The following is a 21,238-nucleotide window of genomic DNA, read 5'->3' as shown; positions in this document are numbered from 1 at the left end:
AACTTCCTCTCCACCTAGGACAGTTTATACGACTTCAATCACTAAACTACTGTATCGGCTTAATCCAATCCGAGAAATCCATAATTTTCAGAAATACCTGGGATGATTTTTTTTCCAAGACCGCACAATTGACAATGGTTTTGTTTTATTCCCAGCCGAATGAATGGCATCGATAATTGTAAATTCTTTCCAAAAGTTTTCAGATCATTATCCTCTTCAATCCTCTTTTGAAGAAGAGATGATGATTATTTCTCTTAAGTGTAGATATTACGCCCTGGTACATAGGCTGGATTATTCCAGTGACAATGCAAAGCAAAAATTTTGCAGAAATGTTGCCATCTGCTGATTTTAAAACGGTTTGATTTGGGTGCGAGGGCGCATTATCTATCAAAAGAACAGCCTTTTCCAAGAGTCCACTTGACTTAAAATATTTGCGAACTTCGGAGAGAAGGTGGATAGATCAGATTTGGAAGGACATCAGAGAAGCTGGATTGGCTATAGCGGAAGTAATAGAGCAGAAAAAGTGGAAGGACCTAAAGGAGTGGAGGAGGTTTGTTAACCACACTCGGGTAACTGGATTGGGACATTGATTATGATGATGTCTACCAAAGTAGTGCAAATAATATAAATAAATGATTTGCGCAGAATTTTCTTTTGTTCTGTACTGTCTCAGTCTCCACTAAAAATTTTCACCAATCTTCCAGCTACCCGAATGTGCAACTTATCCTGTGAAGTTCAGAAATTTAAGGCCTTTTTCTCTAATCACGCAACCGTGGCAACGCATCTTACTAGAGTTGGAAATCAAGTTTGTTTCGCAAGGGATGAGAAATAACATTTTTAGGGCTAGGAAAATGTGATCGTACTAAGTGTTAATAGCAAAATTTCATTACACAATAAGTGAGGTATTTTTATATAGATTTAACACGATGAGAATTGGGACTTCGAATTTATAATGGGCTAAGCAGGAAAACTTGTTAATGAGGAACGCACTAACGAGGTTTCACTGTATTTTCTGGTGAAATAACTGGAGCGGTAACTTCCGTCAGTGGTGAGGCTGTCACACTGCAAATGCTGTTGTTGTGAATGCTGGTGGTGAGACCGAAACTGTAGTTGATGCAGCATTCATGAAATTGTATTGACTGATGAGACGAATACACTCTTTACGAGTATTGAATATGCATTTGAGAGTGAATGTATGCAGGATTATAGTAATTTTGTACTCGTGTAACTTTCAAAAGCTCAATTCTTGTCTTTAGTCAGCCTCGGTTGGGTATTTTTTTTAGTTCTTTGTTCAAAGATACAACAGAAAAGTTTGTCCCCACCCTGACTCTTTTAGTTCATGTTCTGCTCTATTCCTCAGCAACAAACTTTGTATTAACGTATCAGAAAATCGTTGATCCACTGAGTTTAACTTCATTCTCTTCTTGATATTGTGAGCTGGAGTGATGATTTCACTGTGGGCACCTGGTTCAGTTCAGTCTAAATTTTCATCTTCCTGTGTCGCCGCTTCGGTGGTCTCATCACCAAAGTTACTCGCTGTTTCCTTGTTGTTAACGGGCCTTGCCGGAAATTGTAATCGTGTGAAGTATATGTACGTACTGTGCCTGCCCGCATCTGAACCTGTTGGAAGAATTTCCTGTCTTTTCAACTCTCTTGCAAAACCATCAGAGATATATTTTTTTTTTTTTGCTATGTTGCACTTGTAAATAAAACACCTCTTTCAGAAGTAAATCCCTTCAATATGGCATTGACGGCTCTGTATAGCCACTGTAGTCCAATGCTTCCTGCTGCCTTAATCATTTCAGCATTGAATTCATCTTTTCCACTTGCTTTACCTTTGGTCATTGCTTTCACTGCCCTTTCAAGGTCCAACCATGTTATCGTGTTCTCTTCTTTTTCTCCGTCTATTATTTCCATTTTCTTATGAGATAGTAGATATGCCGATTCGGTAACTATAGCGCAAATCAGTGAAAGAGCAACTGGAAGCTAAATACCTGAAAGAAATGGAAAATTCATAGTATAATATATCCGCCAGGTATTAATATTTAGGATATTTAATATTGCTTTTGGGATTTTAAATGTTCAATTTTGCTTGTCGGTTAGCAGCAAAATTGCTGAATAACACAGTGAGTCTATTTGTGCTTGTATTTCGCATTCCATTCAGAAGTTAGAAATTTATTCTGTGTTAAGTGGAGAGTACAATGCAGTGTAGCGAATATTTGCCGCGTGATACGGTAGCCTATATCTGGATTAGGAACATATTAACATACCTGTCGCATCACGAATGTTCGCTATTACCGCTTACTATGAATACGATCACATTTTTCCTAGCCCTGAAGATGTTATTTTTCATCCCTTGTGAAAGAAACTTGATTTACAAGTCGGGTAAGAGCCATCGCCACAGTTGCGTGATTATGGAAAAAGTGCACCTATTTGTGCTTGCAGTGAAGTTTTTCGCATGATACGGTAGCCTATATCTGGATTAGGAATGTAATCATGTGAAATTGACGAGCATGGTGCATATTTGTCTTGTGATAGCCTAGGTATGAGACAATGGGTACCTTTTGCCTGTAGATTATAGCTCAGCTGTTGGTGATGGTATTCTCATACGAGGATATAAGTTTTTCCAGAGTATGGGACCCACACCAGGATTACTTGATACCAAGATCAAAAGGAAAGCAGCACAATTTGGTGCAAGTGATTTTTGGCAAAGAAGTGGTGTTACGAAAATGTTGCAAATTTTGGGCAAGAAAAACTTGGGAGTAAGGAGACAAGCTACTCGACTAAGTGGACTGTTCAAACTTTCTTATTATATACATACCTGCCAACCCTTCCGATTTACCCGGAAACTTTCCGTTTTTAACTCGTCTTCCGATTTTCCGATTTATTTTTATTTCTTCCAATTTTTTACCAATGTAACCTCCAGTACGGTCAATACTCTTCCCCTAGGATAAAGGATAAATTCTTATGTGCTTATGTAATTTACCCAGCCTCATTTTCAATTGTATTTTTTGGATGCTTTATTTCGCTAGTGTATCGTCCGTCGCCTTTGTGTATCGTGTTTTCTGCTCGCTACAGCAGCATGTGTGCCTTACGGCTGGGGAGGCTAGCGCACGCTAGCGACTCAGTTAATCGGGACGAAAGAATGAGTTTCTTATTGTGTGGTTCGTGCATATCTACGTAGTTTCTGTGCGTAATTTTGTTGGAGTTGTAGGCCACATGTTTTTCTAGCGGTTCTGTGCTGTTCTCCGTGTCGAAGTCGTATGTTAATAATTTATTAGACATACCAATATGTTTTGTATGTGGTATTTTCGTGTATTTCAGTGCATTTTTATTCATTCTTACTTCATAATTTTAATTAGAATGTATTTCAGGGAGTTGTGTTGGTGACAGTTTCTGGTATTTTCTCTTCACGTTAAGGCCAAAAAAACAACAAACGTTACCTCCAACTGTTCAGAGATACCTATAAAATTAAATTTCCGTTCATTTTACAGCCTAATAAAGGAGACTATTTTGCGTTTTGTTGCGTGTGTCGATTTGATATAAATACAGTGGAACCTCGGGAGATAAATTTTGTTTTGATTTATCGAAATTTCGAGATATAGAGACTACAGTTTTTGAGCGTGTATAGCATATAATTGTATCATATGTATCTACAGGCCTTTACTGAATACATTATTTTTAACAGTACTTAAAAATATACAAAGAAACTCTATTTTACGGCGTCGCTTTAATTATAACTCTTATTATAGTAACTTTTTAGAAGATAGGATTCAGGTCGGTACATCAGCAGTGAAACGAGAAACATAGCTCCGTTAACACCTTTGGAAAAGAAATCCGTTAGTCTCTTCTGTTTGTTAACTTTTCCTCCCTTCATGTTAAAACGTCCCGTCAATACCACGCAGCCGAGTTTCGTAAATGGGGCTGGTCATCCGCAACTTCTGGGCTTGCTTTCGTACGTGACCGGTGATTGACACCCGAGAAACGGCGAGGCTTTGCCGATTTTTCCAATCACTAGAAGTTCCGGGTTTTTTCGGTTCCCGTCATATTAGTTCCCAGCTTCACTGTAACCCTTTCTTTACTTGTTAATTGTTCCTCACAAACCACAAATACCGTATTGCACCGTTAATGTTGCCCAAAATTCGTGTTATGGTTAGTCCACACCAAAGTTAATAAACAATGTTAACGAAACAAAGTTAATAAACAATGTTAACGAAAACATTTCTCAAGATGTTAATAAACTTTTGTTAACAAACCTCTTTAACATTGTGTCCACACCAAATAAACTTTTGTTAACAAACTTCTTTAACATTGTGTCCACACCAAAATATCTGTTTGTGAGGTTACAATGGATAGGGTCAGGAAGAAGAAAATACAGCTGCAGCTTTCATTATTTTAATGAGTGCAATTAGAGAAAAATGCAGACGCAAAGTGTGGCAAAGAAAAATATTGGAAAAGCGTTTAGAATTAAGTTTGGAGAGGACACTTAGGCCTATGTCAGAACTTTCAATTCATGATGCAGCAGGCTTTCAAAACTTTCTGAGAATGTCCCCACAAGACTTTCACTTCTTGTTGACAGTAATTAAGTCTGAAATTGGAAGAAATGATACAAATTTATCGGAATGTCATCTGCATTAATGTTAGACTAAGTATAACTTGAAGATTCCTAGCGACTGGTGACTCCTACCAATGATCATGTAAGAGTGTAAGAGAAATACTCCTACACTTCACTTATGTATTTGTATGGTGTATACGAGTTGCTTGCAATTCGACAGTCGATTTCGAAAAATAAATTAAAGTATTGTATTCCGCGCTACGGATTTGCGTGTTCTAATTGCGTCTTTGCGCATGTGCGAACCGAAATGTTAACGAAAACACGAAATGTTAATGAAAAGTTTCATTCACAAAAGTTAAAGACATTTTGTATATCAACATGCTCGAAAAGTTAATGAACACGCTATTTTGTTTATTAACAGACAGAAATGTTCATGAACATTGTTCATTAACAATGTTTATTAACAAAGTTAACGAAAACATCTTGGTGTGGAAGCACCTTTACAGAGTATTTTTCGCTTCAAGGGAGGAAATGTTTGCTTCGAGAAATCGAGAAATTCGTGTAACCGAATTTCGAGTAATAGAGAAATAAATACACGTGAAGAATAGGGCAGACGGCCGGAAAATTTAAGTTACTTCGAGATACTGAAAATTTGAGTAATGGAGGTTCGAGATATTGAAGTTTGACAGTATTATTATTCATGTGTATATGTGTCATAAAGGAGAGTGATTAGGTACATTTTCTTGTAACCATTTTTATGTTTTTTTAGTTTAAGATTTAAATTTAATGGTCAATTCACATTGTAACTGTAGGTATGTATGCCTTTTATTCTGTCCTTTTTTCTCTTCGACCATGGCACAATATATGTGACAAAATCTTAAAAAATCTTCCCATTTTTTATTTTGAAAAGTTGGCAGCTGTGTATATATAAGCTCACCAGACAAAAAATTAGTCACCTCAATGCACATGCACATGCACACATGGGACAGCGAATGAGTCCCGTGCTCAACTGCGCATGCACTGCCTATAAATGAGCATTAGGTAGTAGTGATCAGTGAAACATTGATGTTTCAAGTGGACAGTGTACGTCAACAAATGTAGATGTAAGAATGTAACAAAATGGCTAAAAGGGGCAATCGTGTTTGGCCATGCCCAGGTCCATACGGTGTGTGAAGTTGCCGGATTTGGGGATGTTTCGCAGCAGACTGTTCAGTGTGTCTGCAAACAGTGGTGTACTACACGTGGCTAAGAAACGCGACGTCAGAATGCTTACAGTATTGTGATTTTTTATTCCACTTTTTCAATACTATTGGTTTTATGTTGTTAGATTATAATACTACAACACTATTTTATAGGGACATGTTTCGCTTGAATTTCAAGCATCCTCATCCTATATAATCATTGCAAGGTTAAGACCTGTCATATTTGATTTGCTTTGACAAATTTGTGCTTAATTATAATTCTAAAATTAAGTAATAAAATATATAAACATAGGAATTTATGAACCAATAATAGTTTAACAATATGAATGACTATACTAAAATTGGAATAACCGTTCATTCTAAAGATATTGATGTCCAAAACACAGTATCATCAAATGTTGAAAATTTGGCTAAAATTGTTTTCTCAAAGTTCTGATTTATTAAAAACAATTGTAATTTGACTTCTGTGTTAAAATTTGAGTCGTAATTATAGTTAAAACTTATTGGTGTCTGAAGATTAAAATCTTGGATACGTTGGAATTCAGCTTCAAGTTTTAATTTTGAGGCTTGCTACTGTAATTTAATAGTTTTGAACAGTAAAATGTTGAATTAGTTAGTTTCATCGAACTAGTCTTGTTTTTATGATCAGATTATCCGTTGGTAGTAGTTTGTATTTATGAGGGTTTTAGTCAAAAGGGACGTCAATCCAAAATCTTGAGGAGTTTGTTTGTTTCTTTCATAATATTTTAATGATGGTGCGTCCCTTTGACTGCTACTACAAAACCTTGTGGACTTTGTTACATTACGCTGACTATTATCTGTTGTGGTTACATGTAAAGTCAGAATGGTGGCCATAAAAATGATCCTGACTGAGAGGGACCAGAGATGCTTGTGAATCAAAATCGCTTCTGAACCCGACAGGAATTACTGCAGTCAGTGAATGAAGGTCCATCCCAACCTGTTAGTGAGAAAACATTGAGACGGAAACTGCATGCAATGAACCTTTGGAGTCAGTTACCTTGCAAGAGGCCATTGCTCACACATGCACATAAAGCTGCAAGTCTTCAATGGGCTAGAAATTTTCATCTGTGGACAGTACAGTAGGTGACTGGTGGAACGTAATGTAGTCTGACGAATCACGGTTTTGTACGTATTCCAATGACACACGTCGTTGAGTGCGCCAAAGGCAAAATGAAGCATTTCATCCTGGATGTGTGCAAGGTCTGGTTCAAGCCGGAGGTGGGTCTGTGATGTTTAAAGTAAAACATTTCGTGAGATGATTGTCTTTTGTCTTGATGTTTGAAAACAATTCATCATAAATTAATTGGAACGAATGTCTTTCACTTAACACGTTCACGGCTGCTCAGATATCGGCAACCATTACTGTGGTACCGTAATACTTTTTTTGTTTAAAGGAGTTCATTTCTGTGTCCTTGTGCATTTTAGATTCGTATTTTAATTATTTCAATATTATTTATGTGTATATGAGCCATGACGCACACGCTGCGTTAGCGGCACTACCGATGAGCTTTTCGCCTCCGGTGCTGTTTGACGCAGCATGTGCGTCATGACTGGTAGTGAAGTGGAACGCAGAAAAAAAATTTTCGTTGTAGAACTTCTTTACATCAGAAAAATAAGTTTCTGAACATTTCACACAAAAATACTGTGCAGTAGAATCTTATTATTGCCGTGTGAACAATGTATAGCCTACTTACACCACTCCATAAGCTGTACAATGTAACTAGTCAATACAGTGTGCTACTTTTCGTTGACATTTCCTCACAAAAATAACTCTTCTGCAAGTGCGTTACATTCAGTTGCAATGTTATTCAGCAAGTTGTCATCTGCAAGCAAGCGAAAATAATCAATAGGTTTCACGTCACTTGGGAGTGGAGCCTTCATACCAGGTCGACCGATAAAGTTTGTTTCATTCAGGACGAATCTGAACTCCAGAAAATGACCCCTGAAATATTGCCCATGTTATTTGGCAGGAGATTTGGAGATGAGATATTACTTATGCCTTCCTCATCTGCAATATGAGAATTGGGAGTAGACACTCGACACACACATCCATGATTAAAATTTTCACTGAGGTGGCTACAGTCACATTTCGCACTGTCATCACTGTCGTCACTATAAATGCTGTCACTGTTACTAGCGTTCAGGAGAACTTCCAGACTATCATCATTAATTGCAAATCTCCTGGGGTTTTTCTGGTGAGAAGATTCTGAAACTTCACTGTTCCCTCTTGACATCGCAAAAACGTACGCCGAATTGTAATGCCTACAGAGATTGTAACTAACAATTGATCTGATGCCCAGATGACACATATGTTTAATAACACCTTAACACTGCACAGATAAGAGGTCTGTTTGTTTACATACATATTGGTGGAAATACGAGCTTTAATATTTGGCGCGGAGTGTGACGCACGTGTGTCGTCATCGGCACTGAGTGAAAGTGGAGTCATGACGCATGTGTGTCGTCATCGGCCGCGAACGTGTTAAAATTGAAAATTCAAAATGTCAGAGTTATTTCCTACAGCCTTTCTAAATAACTTTAATATAAATATTATTTTCACTTCAAAATATTTCTTCACTTCCAGAGTTTATGAAGATTTTTCCTACAGTCTAAGTATTGAAATTCAACACATTGAAAATAATGCAAAATCAATCTGGTTTATAAAGTTCTTTCCTACAGTCTTTCTAAGTATTGAATTTTAACACTTTGAAAATAATGCAAAATCAGTCTGATTTCCAATGAGTATTATATTGACTGTCTGTATAACTGCCAACTTAATCACTGACTTTATCATTCCACTTGAAAGAAAGTTAGTCTGATGGAATTTTACGCACTTGTTTTGAAAAAATTGTTTTGAATGCACATCATATCACCTGTATTCACTGGAACTCAGGACCGGAATGTAGATAGATGCTGGTCAGCATTGAGGTCTTTTTGCAGTCACTCATAATCTTATAACTTATTTACTACTCTATACAGTATAACATCATCTTTGATTCCATTTCTTTACTCAGTCATTTATATACATAAAAAACATGAAGGTTCAATAATATTGTCCTGCAGAACCCTCACCCCCTTCATACAAGATTTGATAATGTTCACCTACTCTAATTCTCCGAGTTCTGTTTTCTAGAAATGTAACTGCCTGTTCAACCACTCTTTCGTCCAGTCTAATAGCCCTCATTTTCATCAGCAGTCTTCCATGATCTACGCCGTCAAAAGCCTTGGATAGGTCAATTGGGTTACAGTCCATTTGTTCTCCTGGATCTAAAAACACAGTATCTGCCATATCTTGCTGGAATACTGCAAGTTGAGCCTCACGGGAATAACTTTTCCAGCTTGGATTTTGGTCACTCTGACTATCTTGCTTATAAGATTGGTGGTGGACAGTTCATTCCGAGATCTTTATTGTTTGGCTTTTGAGTCAGATTGGATGGTATTAATTTAGTGAGGCAACTTCTTTTCTGGGAATGGGTACAGTGGTGCTCTGTTGCCAATTTGCTCTCATATTCATAACCCAATCTTTGTAATGCATTAGTAATAGTCCGACAGTGTTGTAAAACCAGATTTCCAGTTAATGAAAATCCACAGCCTGTTTCTAGTCATTTGACCAGGTCAGGAATGGAATGACTGAAGCCTGTCGCACTCCTATGAGGCAATGATTAATGAATGACTGACAAAATGAAGTGATATTGCAGAGTGTTGAAATGAAATATGACAGGGAAAACCGGAGTACCCAGAGAAAACTTGTCCTGCCTCCGCTTTGTCCAGCACAAATCTTTCAAGGAGTGACCAGGATTTGAACCACGGAACCCAGCGGTGAGAGGCTGCCGCCTGAGCCACAGAGGGTTCTTTATAGTTGATGTGAAAAGTATTTTGGTTATGTTTGTGATTTGATGTTATACATCTGTATGTTATCGTTTAATTAAAACCCTTCGTAATCATGATTTTGTGTGTTTTATTTTAGTGGTCACCGTCCTGTGTTCAAAGAATTTCCATTGTGGCCATCATTCAACTTGGATGTTCCATCTGCTGGATCTCCTTTCACTCCTCGTAATACCATCAAAGTAGAGAATAGGAACAAAACTACGCACCCAGGAGGAGTGAATTGTGATAAAGATGTTGCCTCAAAATCCACGAAGAATAAGCCACCAGATGAATCAAGGTTTGAATTAGGTTTTCGTTACTTGTGAAGTATTAAAATAAGCAGGGATAAACAAGACTTTTTCCATTATTCTTTTTCTAAACACCAGTTATGCATGGATTTTAAAAGCTTCCGTGGAATACATTTTGTTTTAAAGGTTTATGTTGAATACTCCATGTAATCAAGCCTGCATGGTGTCCGTGATCATTACAGCGTCAAGTCTGTATGGTGCAACATCGCAGTTAGCCGGTTTGAGTACCTTCAGTTGAAAAAAAAAATTTGCTATCAGGATGATGGCTGGCAGGGTTGGAGAGGTGGGAGTATACAGTTTCTAATCACTACAGTGTCTGCTGAAAGCCTGGGTTCGTTTCCAAACCTCCTTGCAGTGTTCATATGGAGTAAGGGTATGTGGAGCTCTTTTTCAACGTTTAATGGGGTAAAAGTGGGTCCACTTTTTCAATACACAATTATTGAGGGCAGTTTAATGGTCCACCTATTCAATACACAATTATTAATGACAATATAACTATATTTTCATTTAAAAATCATTGGATTTATTCTCATTAAAAAGCAGTGGGATTGGTTTCGACCTCAAGTATGAGGTCATCCTCAGCCATTACATTGGCTAAATTGGCAAATTTTTTAAAAACACTGGAAAGCACAAATCATCTAAAATATTTTATGAAACAAAACACTTTAAACATAAATCCTTGATGATGAATATTGAATTTTCACGACCGCATTGTAATCGAAACCGACTTTCAACCTATTAGGTCGTGTTACGTACATTTAGTACGTGTTGAAGAGATGTTAAGTACAGAAAAAAATGGCCAACTAGACACCAGTGGGATCCGAACCCACAACCTCCCGATTTTGCGTCAGTTGCTCTCTACAGTGTGGTGGTAGTAGTACCAGACCTGTAGCTCAGATCCTTTCCAACAGAACAAAGATGGCCTAGGCCACCATAGCTCAATTGGTAGAGCAACCGACGCGAAATTAGGAGGTTGTGGGTTCGGATCCCACTGGTCTGGTTGGCCATTTTTGTTCTGTACTTATCATCTTTTCAACACGTACTAAAGGTACGTAACATGACCTAATAGGTTGAAAGTCAGTTTCGATAAATCCTTGATATCGGTGGCAAAGATTTGAAGAGTAACACCATGTCTGTCAGTTATTATATAATGTTTCTAGTGAAGATAATGTATTATCAAGTTAGATGGTGCTTTGTCAATTTGTAGGCACAGGATACAATCAGTCATAGTACCTAGGTATCATCATGGACAAGAACCCGAACTGGACCAAATACATAGGCTAGAACATGTGGAGGAGAAAGTAAACAAATGGGTGAAATTGCTGAAGAGACTAGCAGGAGCTACTTGTGGGGGGAGCACTCAAGACACACTCAACAGAACTTACAACACATCAAACCTATTATAAAATATGGCAGTGAAGTATTTACTACAGCACCCCAATCAAACATTGATCACCTTGAGAGATGTAACTGCCTTACAGTTGTATACCCACAACTTACCAATGTAAGAAGAGATGAGACAACAACAGCCAACACATATCTTAGTTTACTAAGACTACCCCAAATAGACCTGGGCCAAAAAACCAGTTACTAGCCCCAATCTTAAAACCCAAAAAGATATTAATAAAAGCAATCTGCAAATAAAACTTGAACCACTCTGTATGCCAGTTAACTCCATTGAATATATGCAAGTGACTGCAGATCTTACTTTGCTAGAAGAGGCCTACAGGAAAGACTGTTCACCATATGATCTTTTACAGCTGGCTCGCTGTACAATGGAAGAAAGATATCCATCTAATCAATGGCTATACAGATGGCTCACAGGACAAGAAAAACAGAACTGGGGTAGGAATTCATTCATCTCTCTTCTCACTCCACTTCCCAGTAGGCCAAAACAAATTTTGATGCAGAGATAAAAGCAATTTCCCGTGCACTACAACAGTTATTAAGCGGAAACAGTGATGACTGATTTTGTGTCACCAAAAAGGATTCTGAAAAATACTATTAAAAACAGGCATGAAGAAATGGCAAAGAAAACAGCAGAAACCAAATTATGGAAGGATATTGATGTTAAATGGGATCATTATAAAATAAAACCAGGAAGAGAAGCGGTAGCTTTCTTCAGACTTAACACTGGCAATGACTTCTCTTGCAGTTCGTCTGAAAGGACTCAACATCCTGAGATCCGAAAAATGCACACTTTGCCACAAACTTGATGTGACAGCCAGAACTTCAGGAAATCTCACTCAACTATACTGGAACGGAAGAAAGTTGATGGATTGGAATCCGGGCTAGCCATAAGATACAACAAAAATATGTGATTTTGTGCCGAGTCTTTTAAGAAACTCAAAACCGGGCGAGTTGACCGTGCGGTTAGGGGTGCGCAGCTGTGTGCTTGCATCCGGGAGATAGTGGGTTCAAGCCCCATTGTCAGCAGCCCTGAAGATAATTTTCCGTGGTTTCCCATTTTCGCACCAGGAAAATGCTGGGGCTGTGCCTTAATTAAAGCCACGGCCGATTCCTTCCCACTCCTTGGCCTTTCGTATCCCATCGTCGCCATAAAACCTATCTTCGTCAGGGCGACGTAAAGCAAGTTGTAGGAAGTGAAGATGTCTCCACAGGAGATGAAACGTATTCCATAAAAATATACATAATTAAATGTATGATATAAAAAAGTAGGTGGACCTTTTCACTTGACAGATGGATATTTTGTCAACACGAATGTTGGAATAAGATTAAATCTATCAGATGTAGACTACAATACTGTTAGCATCTACTACAGTTGTCTCTTCCACCAGCTGTCAAATGCTGTATGACGCATGGTACAATATACCACCAACCTACTCCCTATGTATAAACAGAGCACTATTGGCTTTGTGGCATAGGCCAGTATTGTCTTCAGTTTATCATGGAAATGCGCTATGCATAAACATCTAATGCTGCCACATTGTGCATGTTGTCCAAATATGTTGATGCCCATTTTATTTATTTATTTATTTATTTATTATACCTTTGTAGGTGGCAAAGTTAGCAACCAGGCGAGTTGACCGTGCGGTTAGGGGCGCGCAGCTGTGAGCTCGCATCCGGGCGATAGTGGGTTCGAACCCCAGTGTCGGCAGCCCTGAATATAATTTTCTGTGGTTTCCCATTTTCACACCAGGAAAATGGGGCTGTACCTTAATTAAGGCCACGGCGGCTTCTTTCCTACTCCTACTCCTAGGCCTTTCCTCTCCCATCTCCATAAGACCTACTTGTATCGGTGCGACGTAAAACAAATAGCAATAAGTTAGGGCACCTGACAAATGTGTAATATCATAGGATTGTGCTTACGGGCTGTCCCTTTCAATACCTCTTCCTGAAACTGTTGGCTAGGAAGATTTAGCCCGGCAACAATCTTGTTAAATTAAGAACTATTTTTAGGTTTAATCCACCCAATCAATACACTTCCCTTTACAAGTGAAAACACATTCAATACTAAAATATATTAAGCCGGGCTGAGTGGCTCAGACGGTTAAGGTGCAGGCCTTCTAACCCCAACTTAGCAAGTTCGATCCTGGCTCAGCCCGGTGGTATTTGAAGGTGCTCATTGTTGCTGTCTGATAATTTTAAAAATTGATGAACTCATGTCCTTTATGAACTATTTGAGAATACACTAAAGACAATAAACAATATTTAAAGATTCTTTACATGTTCAAATTTGAATGACATTTCTTTAAAATATGACAGTCCAGTGCTGGTAGCTGGTACCTTCAGTGTACTGACTGAGGGAGATTTGAACTCTGGCCTCTGAATAGGAAAACAGGACCTTATCTACATCAGAATACTAAAAGCTTTAATTCTTATGAAGAATTCTTTCAAAATACAAGGTCTGCAAAAAAAGAGATGTATATAATTAATGGGTTTAAAACACTCGGAAATTTAAGTAATGAGTTTCCATCACAATTGCATAACGTAACATCTTTATTACCCCACCATAGTTACAAACCATCGGTATAAGGGAATAAAGGAAATATTCTAAAGCTGAACTAACTACTTAACTACAACTAATCTATAAGTAATCTAATCTAAATCTTCTATGACTAAATTACATTCTAACTAATTTAGTGGCGCCCCGCACGGGCGGGATACCAAACACCATGCATGGTACCACCCCTCACTAAATCTACTGAGGTGCCTCTAACATGGGCGGATATCCTAACCGCATGTTAGGGCACCCTCTACATCAACTCTAACGTGCTAACTATTTATTCTAATACCTACAATTAATTAAAGAAGAACTGGCTGGTCGTGGTATCGCCCTGGTAAGGAAACTGGCGAATCACATGAGGCGGAAATCATTCCATCATATGACCTGTCATGTTCTTATCTACTGTCCCGCTTGCTAAATCCGAGTCGCCTTTCTTACACATTGCCAGCACCCATCCTTGACTTGAGTTTCCATCACGATTGCATAACATAAAAACTTACCATCGAAGTTGGTGAATCTCCCAGAAAGTTATACAGGTATTATACACTCCTGGCTGATGATTTGATAGAATAAAATACATTTTTAATTTTATTAGTAGTAACGGGGTGAAATACAAAATGTTGTTGGCCAGGTAAAGGATTTATTACGGAGGTGGGTGTTGAGTTAGGGGAACTTTGTACATTAGATGGTATTCTTTCTTTAGTATAATACACATTGAACGTATCGAGTGGTATGTCCGGCACATGAGGTTGTTGCTGAAGTACAAGGGTACCTCTGCTCACTGCATTACGGAAGGCACAATGACTGACATGGGCAAAAGAATACTGCCTTTGGACTTTTGAAATACGGGAAAAGGTCACCTGAGCAAATGAGTTGAGGTACCAGTTGGTACATGGCGATTTCAGGGTAGTATGAGAACGTCGCCCCACATGAGACAATGGGTTCCTCTTGCCTGTAGATTATAGCTCAGCTGTTGGTGATGGTATTCTCATACGAGAACTGTTTACGTGAGATGAAATGGGACCCCTGGTATACCGTATTTACTCGCGTATTAGACCTCTTTTTTCCCACTTTTACAGCCAGAAATAGTAAAGGGGACAATAACCCCAAAATTTTGTGCAGCGGACACAGGAGTTCTAGGTTATAAAGAGCTATAAAGTGTACGTGTAAACATTCTATACGTCCTATTATTTAACAAACTTAGAATGTATTTAAGTTATACCGGCTGTTTTCGTCAGAAGGCGGTATTTCAAAACGTTGTAGAAAGGATGTAAAGGAGAGGACATACAGGTCTCTGGTAAGACCCCAACTAGAGTATGGTTCCAGTGTATGGGACCCTCACCAGGATTACCTGATTAAGGAACTGGAAAAAATCCAAAGAAAAGCAGCTCTATTTGTTCTGGGTGATTTCCGACAAAAGAGTAGCATTACAAAAATGTTGCAAAGTTTGGGCTGGGAAGAATTGGGATAAAGAAGGCGAGCTGCTCGACTAAGTGGTATGTTGCAAGTGATAAAAATCATTGTTATCCGTACTGAAGATACTGAATGTAGGATGAAGCATCCTACATTAAGTGGTATGTTCCGAGCTGTTAGCGGAGAGATGGCGTGGAATGACATTAGTAGACAAATAAGTTTGAGTGGGGTCTTTAAAAGTAGGAAAGATCACAATATGAAGATAAAGTTGGAATGCAAGAGGACAAATTGGGGCAAATATTCATTTATAGGAAGGGGAGTTAGGAATTGGAATAACTTACCAATAGAGATGTTCAATAAATTTCCAATTTCTTTGAAATCATTTAAGAAAAGGCTAGGAAAACAACAGATAGGGAATCTGCCACCTGGGCAACTGCCCTAGATGCAGATCAGTATTAATTGATCGATAAATGGTGAACACGACTTTTAGGTCTACGGTACATATAAAAGTCCGTTTTAGATACTCATATCACGTCATTTGTTGCATCTCATTAATTCCTCTGGTGAGGCTGACATCAGGAAGGGCATACGGCCGTAAAAACTTGCTACGAAGAATCGTCTCACTTCATACTCGATCCCGTAGAAGAAAGGGGTAAGGGTATGATGTTATCACATAATTAAATATTGATACAAAAGAACTTAATGGCCAGTCATTTGTCTCTGTCAGTTCAGCAGTAGGCCTAGCACACAGTAAACCTTATCACAGCTTTCATTTGAATTATCGCCTTGCGCCGCCAACTTCCCTGCCTTACTACCGGCGTGTCGGTATTCTAAGTGACATCATCATCACTGCTATCTCTTGCTAGTCACGTCAGCCATGCTTCATCCTCTTTGAGCCATGCACTGCAATTAAGTACATACGAGGTCCCGTCTTTTTGAACCTTTAAAAATAATTTTGTTCCCAATTATAGAGTCTAAACAGTGTAAATCTATTCCCAGATGGTCTCTGATATTCCCACTTGGTGTATATGGAGCAGAAGCCACTCCTTTCGAATAAAGCCGTGCTGTAGAAGGCATGCCAAACCATCAGCTGATAACTAGCGTATGTTAAGAGTTGTACTTCCAAATGTAATACATAGTGACTGGAAACATTATTTTGATAACTGCGGCTGTTGAAACACAGGCCCTTATTTTTAAGTACATTTCATGCTTGTTCTCTACATTTATCACATCAGGATTTACATAAACAGCTGTCCATGAGATAAGTCAGACCACGTTGTTTAGGTTAGGTATATTATCGCCCTGATAGCGCCAAAAGTTCCTCGACGGAAAGAATAAAAATAAATAACAGGAAAATATACAGCATTTATGGATATCTACGGGTGTGGTGGTAATGCGTTTTATTATCATAATGTTTAATTTTGTACGTTCGTTGTCTCTTTTTATTAACGGATATCCTAGTATGTTTCGTTTGGCGTCTCCGAAAATTGTTTAACAGTACATCGGGACAAAAAATTATTATTATTATTATTATTATTATTATTATTATTATTATTATTATTATTATTTGTTAGGTACGTTGGTGAGTAAAACAATCGTTTTAATTGGGTAGCTTTTATCACTTTTAAACTTACTTCTCTCCAGTATATACTTTTATTGGCCTGAGTTACGAGATATTGAACGGCCATGTTGTTAATGATCTCGCCTGCTGTATAAATAGCAACAACCACGAATATTTTTCAACTAAAGTAAACTCATTTCCTCATCCCGAGGTGGTATAGTTCTTTTTAGACACACCCCCAGTGGAGGGGAGTTGCATGTACCGCTTTTACCGCATATCAACCTCCCTGCCATTCGTAAATCTCTGGCAGTATTGTACCGGGAATCAAAGTCAGACCCCCGAAAACAGCAACTAATTATGCTAACCTTTACGCTGGCGGGCAATATTAACTACAAAACACAGACATATAGCAAGACTGATGCATGCTTCCAATGTGTGGGTTGGATACGAAGCTAGGCCTATTCATCTATTTGTGCGACGTCATCAGAGCTGCAGTAGACCTACGCTACAGATTTGGACATTTCTTAACTACGAAACACAGATGTACCGCATGGATTCGACATGTTTTCATTGCGTAGGTCGTACGGACGAAACTATTCACAAATTTTTGCAAATTCATCAGAGCTGCAATAAGACTTGTACCCGCTTCAAAGCGAATTGTCGTCGTTCTTGGACGAAATATGTTGTGGGGGGTCTTATAGGCGAGATTTATTTGTTTCATTTTCTTCATCTCGAAAAGCCATGGGGGGTCTAATACACAAGTAAATACGGTATATGCCAACACCCCTCATCGGCAAATGATACAGGAACCTGATGTTTGATCATGCTCTCACATTTATTCATGGATGACACCCTGCAGGATTCCTTTTCCTATAGCAAGACAATTGTCACACCCCTTGTACCTTCAGTCCTTGGAGAATCACCCTCAAAAATAGCAGCAGAGTTTACATGCAGATTTTAGCATAATCATAAACCCAGCAGAGAAACAAATGCAGTGAAATCTATATAAATAATTCATAGGCGCATAGACCCCGACTTGGACAAGCTTAACACAGTTTGAAATTGAACCCATTTCCCTAGATTCGAACAACTTAAGTAGGCTTAAAATCTAAAAGGAGAGGATAAAGGAAAAACACATTATTTATTAAAAATTCAAAAGAAAGATTGACAAAGGTAAATCAAGACATACAAGTGTCATACAATCAGTACGCATTGTACTTTGAATAGCGTACTCACAGCTTCGATGTACAATGGCCTTCAGTATTGTACCAGGAAATGATCAGGGATCAGGGCATGAGAATCTACACTTAAGGGTGGACGGTTCTTATGGAGTAGGTACAGAGGGGCATATGCAGAGCAAAATTATAATTGTGCTTAAAATTCAATTTATTAATTATTATGAATTGATGTGTAATGTTTCCTATTATTTCTGCTCATAATGTTTGTAGCGTAGATAAATTATTAAAGTAAAATATTTCATGAGATTATTGTCTTTTGTCTCGATGTGGCCAGGCTGAGTGGCTCAGACGGTTAAGGCGCTGGCCTTCTAACCCCAACTTGGCAGGTTCGATCCTGGCTCAGTCCGGTGGTATTTGAAGGTGCTCAAATACGACAGCCCCGTGTCGGTAGATTTACTGGCACGTTAAAGAACTCCTGCGGGGCTAAATTTCGGCACCTCGGCGTCTCCAAAGACCTTAAAAAGTAGTTAGTGGGACGTAAAACAAATAACATTATTATTATTATTATTATTATTATTATTATTATTATTATTATTATTATTATTATTATTATTATTATTATTGTCTCGATGTTTGAAAACAATTCATCGTAAATTACAGTAGAAGTCCACTATAGCGAGTACGGCATATAACGAGAACCCCGTTATAACAATAACTTTTGTCCGTCCCTTCAAAATTACTATATTAAACTGTGTATTATCCTTCGGTTACAGCGAGAACCCTATCGCTGACGCATCCGTTATTACGAGTGATTATGCGCGCTCGATTTTTTCCGTTGCCAATATTTATGCACCTAGTCATTATACTACATGCGATCGATCATCTTTGTTACCATATCGTTTTCTCGCTGTGCCCACCAGCGAGTTCTCTCGTCGATATTCGAAGGCAATGTCGGAGTCAATTAGTAATACCCGTCGACTCTTCTTCCGCAAGGAAAATGAAAGAGGAGAACATGTTTTCGTAATAAATGCGTAAATAACGTGACCGATAGCAGTTGTTAACTCGTTAAAAGTATAGGCTGAAGTTAACGATCTCTTAATTTTAATGGTATACCGTATACTGAAATTAAGTAAAGCCCCATTCACAATGCAAACGTAACGTAACGTAAACTTAAAATTAACGTTAACTTAGAAGTTAGCGGCCATCTTACCTAATGGATCCATTCACAATGCGCCGACGTAAACTTAACTGCGAGTCAAAATTAAGGGATTGCAAACTCCAAGCTCTTGCGGTTAATTTTACGTTAACTTTAAGACCCAGCCAATCAGAGCAGAGGTAAACATTGTGTGTTGTGCACGATATAATGACTTCTTTCGACGAAACCCTTGTAATTCTCTTTCAAAATAGTCTTTGTGTATAGGCTATGTATGGTAGAAGGAAAAAGAATTACAAATACGCTGTACCGAAAAATAATAGGTGGAATTTAATATCCTGTAGTAATGAAATCTGACAATAAATGGCGGGGGACAAGCTCGCAGTGCTGGCAAACGGACGAGAGACAATCCCTGTCATAAATAAAACAGTGTCCCTGTATATTTCTTAACATTATGACGGACTACTAGTTTACAAAAACGATATCATCCAAACAAATAGATCCAAACATTTTATCGGGGTGTGATAGATAGGGTCATAGATGTCGGTAAAGGAGACCTTACATTTCTTTTTATTACAAAAGGGGAAGCAAATCGTAAGAAAGGCAAACAGTTCAAGTTTCATCCGCATGTCCAAAACGAACTGATGAGGGTCATTTCTTACAGTAGATTACCGAAATCGCCCTGAGATAACCTTCTTTGATTCAAGGGATGAACCCATTTTCTGCACCGTTGTTTAGATCGCTTTTTCAGGTACCGTAGGCCTACACAGCTCCCAGGAGCAAAGCAATAGATGTTTGAAGTAATAGGAATTCCGCTACCACGTTGTTTTATTCCATCGAGGTATTGAAATATTAAACTGCGAGATAGCCCAAAACCTGACTTCCGTACTAAATAACATGGCAGTGTTTTGATTGGCTGCTGTGTACTCTTTACGTTAATGTTACGTTCCTCCATTGTGAATACCACAAATTTTACGTTAATTTTACGGTTACGTTACGTCGTTAAGTTTACGGTTACGTTTGCATTGTGAATGGGGCCTAAGAATGTGATACACCCCAAGATATGGCAGGGTACTATCAATGATTTCAGAAGATAGTTTATATTTTCTTGCGTCTAGTTAAATTTCGGAAAGCTATTCCCATGTAACTTTTTAGCGAGGAGGTTATCATTTCTCTACATGCGTTTCAAATAGGTTTCCATAATACATATACGGTTAGGTTAGGTGATGCCGTTTGAAAAACAAAACTGAAATGTTTGGCACAGAAGCCTCTGGAGTGATGCCGTATTTCTTCGAATCCAAGACGACGGTTTTTTTTCTCAGAATATCGTGTGAAAAATCAAGGGTCGTTTTTGCATTTGCGGCCCGATAGTAATGAACACCACTGGCAACTACCGCAGTAACCAAACCACGCTGTTTCTTTCCCCCCTCCCCAACCGCGCGCGTCTGATGCTTAGTAAAATTAAGTTTTATAGACAGCCGAAGTATTTTCATGATGGTTCGTCGTATTGTAAAGATACGTGGAACAGGTATTGCCGGAAAATTTCCAACGGGTTCTCGTGGATGTTATGACGCCAATTTTAAGTTAATGGCTATTAAACACTCGGAAATGTATAATAATTGTGCAGCCGCAAGAAAATACGGCATAGGCCTAATTAAAGCCTATATTCGGCGTTACCGTGAAGACAATGATAGCTTAAAAATGCGTACTGCACAAAAAATGCATTCAGTGGCCTGCAACAAGGACGCTTTAGAGAAGTTGAAGATGAAATTGAGGTACGTGCACAAAAATGCATGGGCGGAATTGCCATACCGCGGCGCAATAAACTCGCTCGTTGCCTTTTAAAGTCCGCGATTAAGGCGTATACATCGCTAGCCGCTGAAATTGGCCGAATCAGGCAAGCAAGACGTGCCTGTAGCAGCAGCCAGTTATATCTGACGCTGAGTGAAAGTACCGGTAATTGTTTTATAGTAAGCTAGAATATTTTTCTGGTGGATCGTCGTATTGTAGAGA

General features: G+C 38.5%; 1 protein-coding gene across 3 annotated transcripts in view; it reads left to right on the top strand.

Moving 5' to 3' along the window:
• Positions 1-21,238, top strand: part of LOC136858279 (uncharacterized) — a 319,541-nt gene that overhangs the window by 205,807 nt on the left and 92,496 nt on the right. For all 3 annotated transcript variants that reach the window (XM_067137700.2, XM_067137699.2, XM_067137701.2), the window contains one exon: positions 9,746-9,943. In XM_067137700.2, coding sequence (XP_066993801.2) covers positions 9,746-9,943 — 198 coding nt within the window. The remainder of the gene's footprint in view (positions 1-9,745; positions 9,944-21,238) is intronic.

The sequence above is a fragment of the Anabrus simplex genome, chromosome 1 (genome assembly GCF_040414725.1).
Source record: "Anabrus simplex isolate iqAnaSimp1 chromosome 1, ASM4041472v1, whole genome shotgun sequence".
Lineage (NCBI taxonomy): Eukaryota > Metazoa > Arthropoda > Insecta > Orthoptera > Tettigoniidae > Anabrus > Anabrus simplex.
This window is presented reverse-complemented; position numbering and strand designations above follow the sequence as displayed.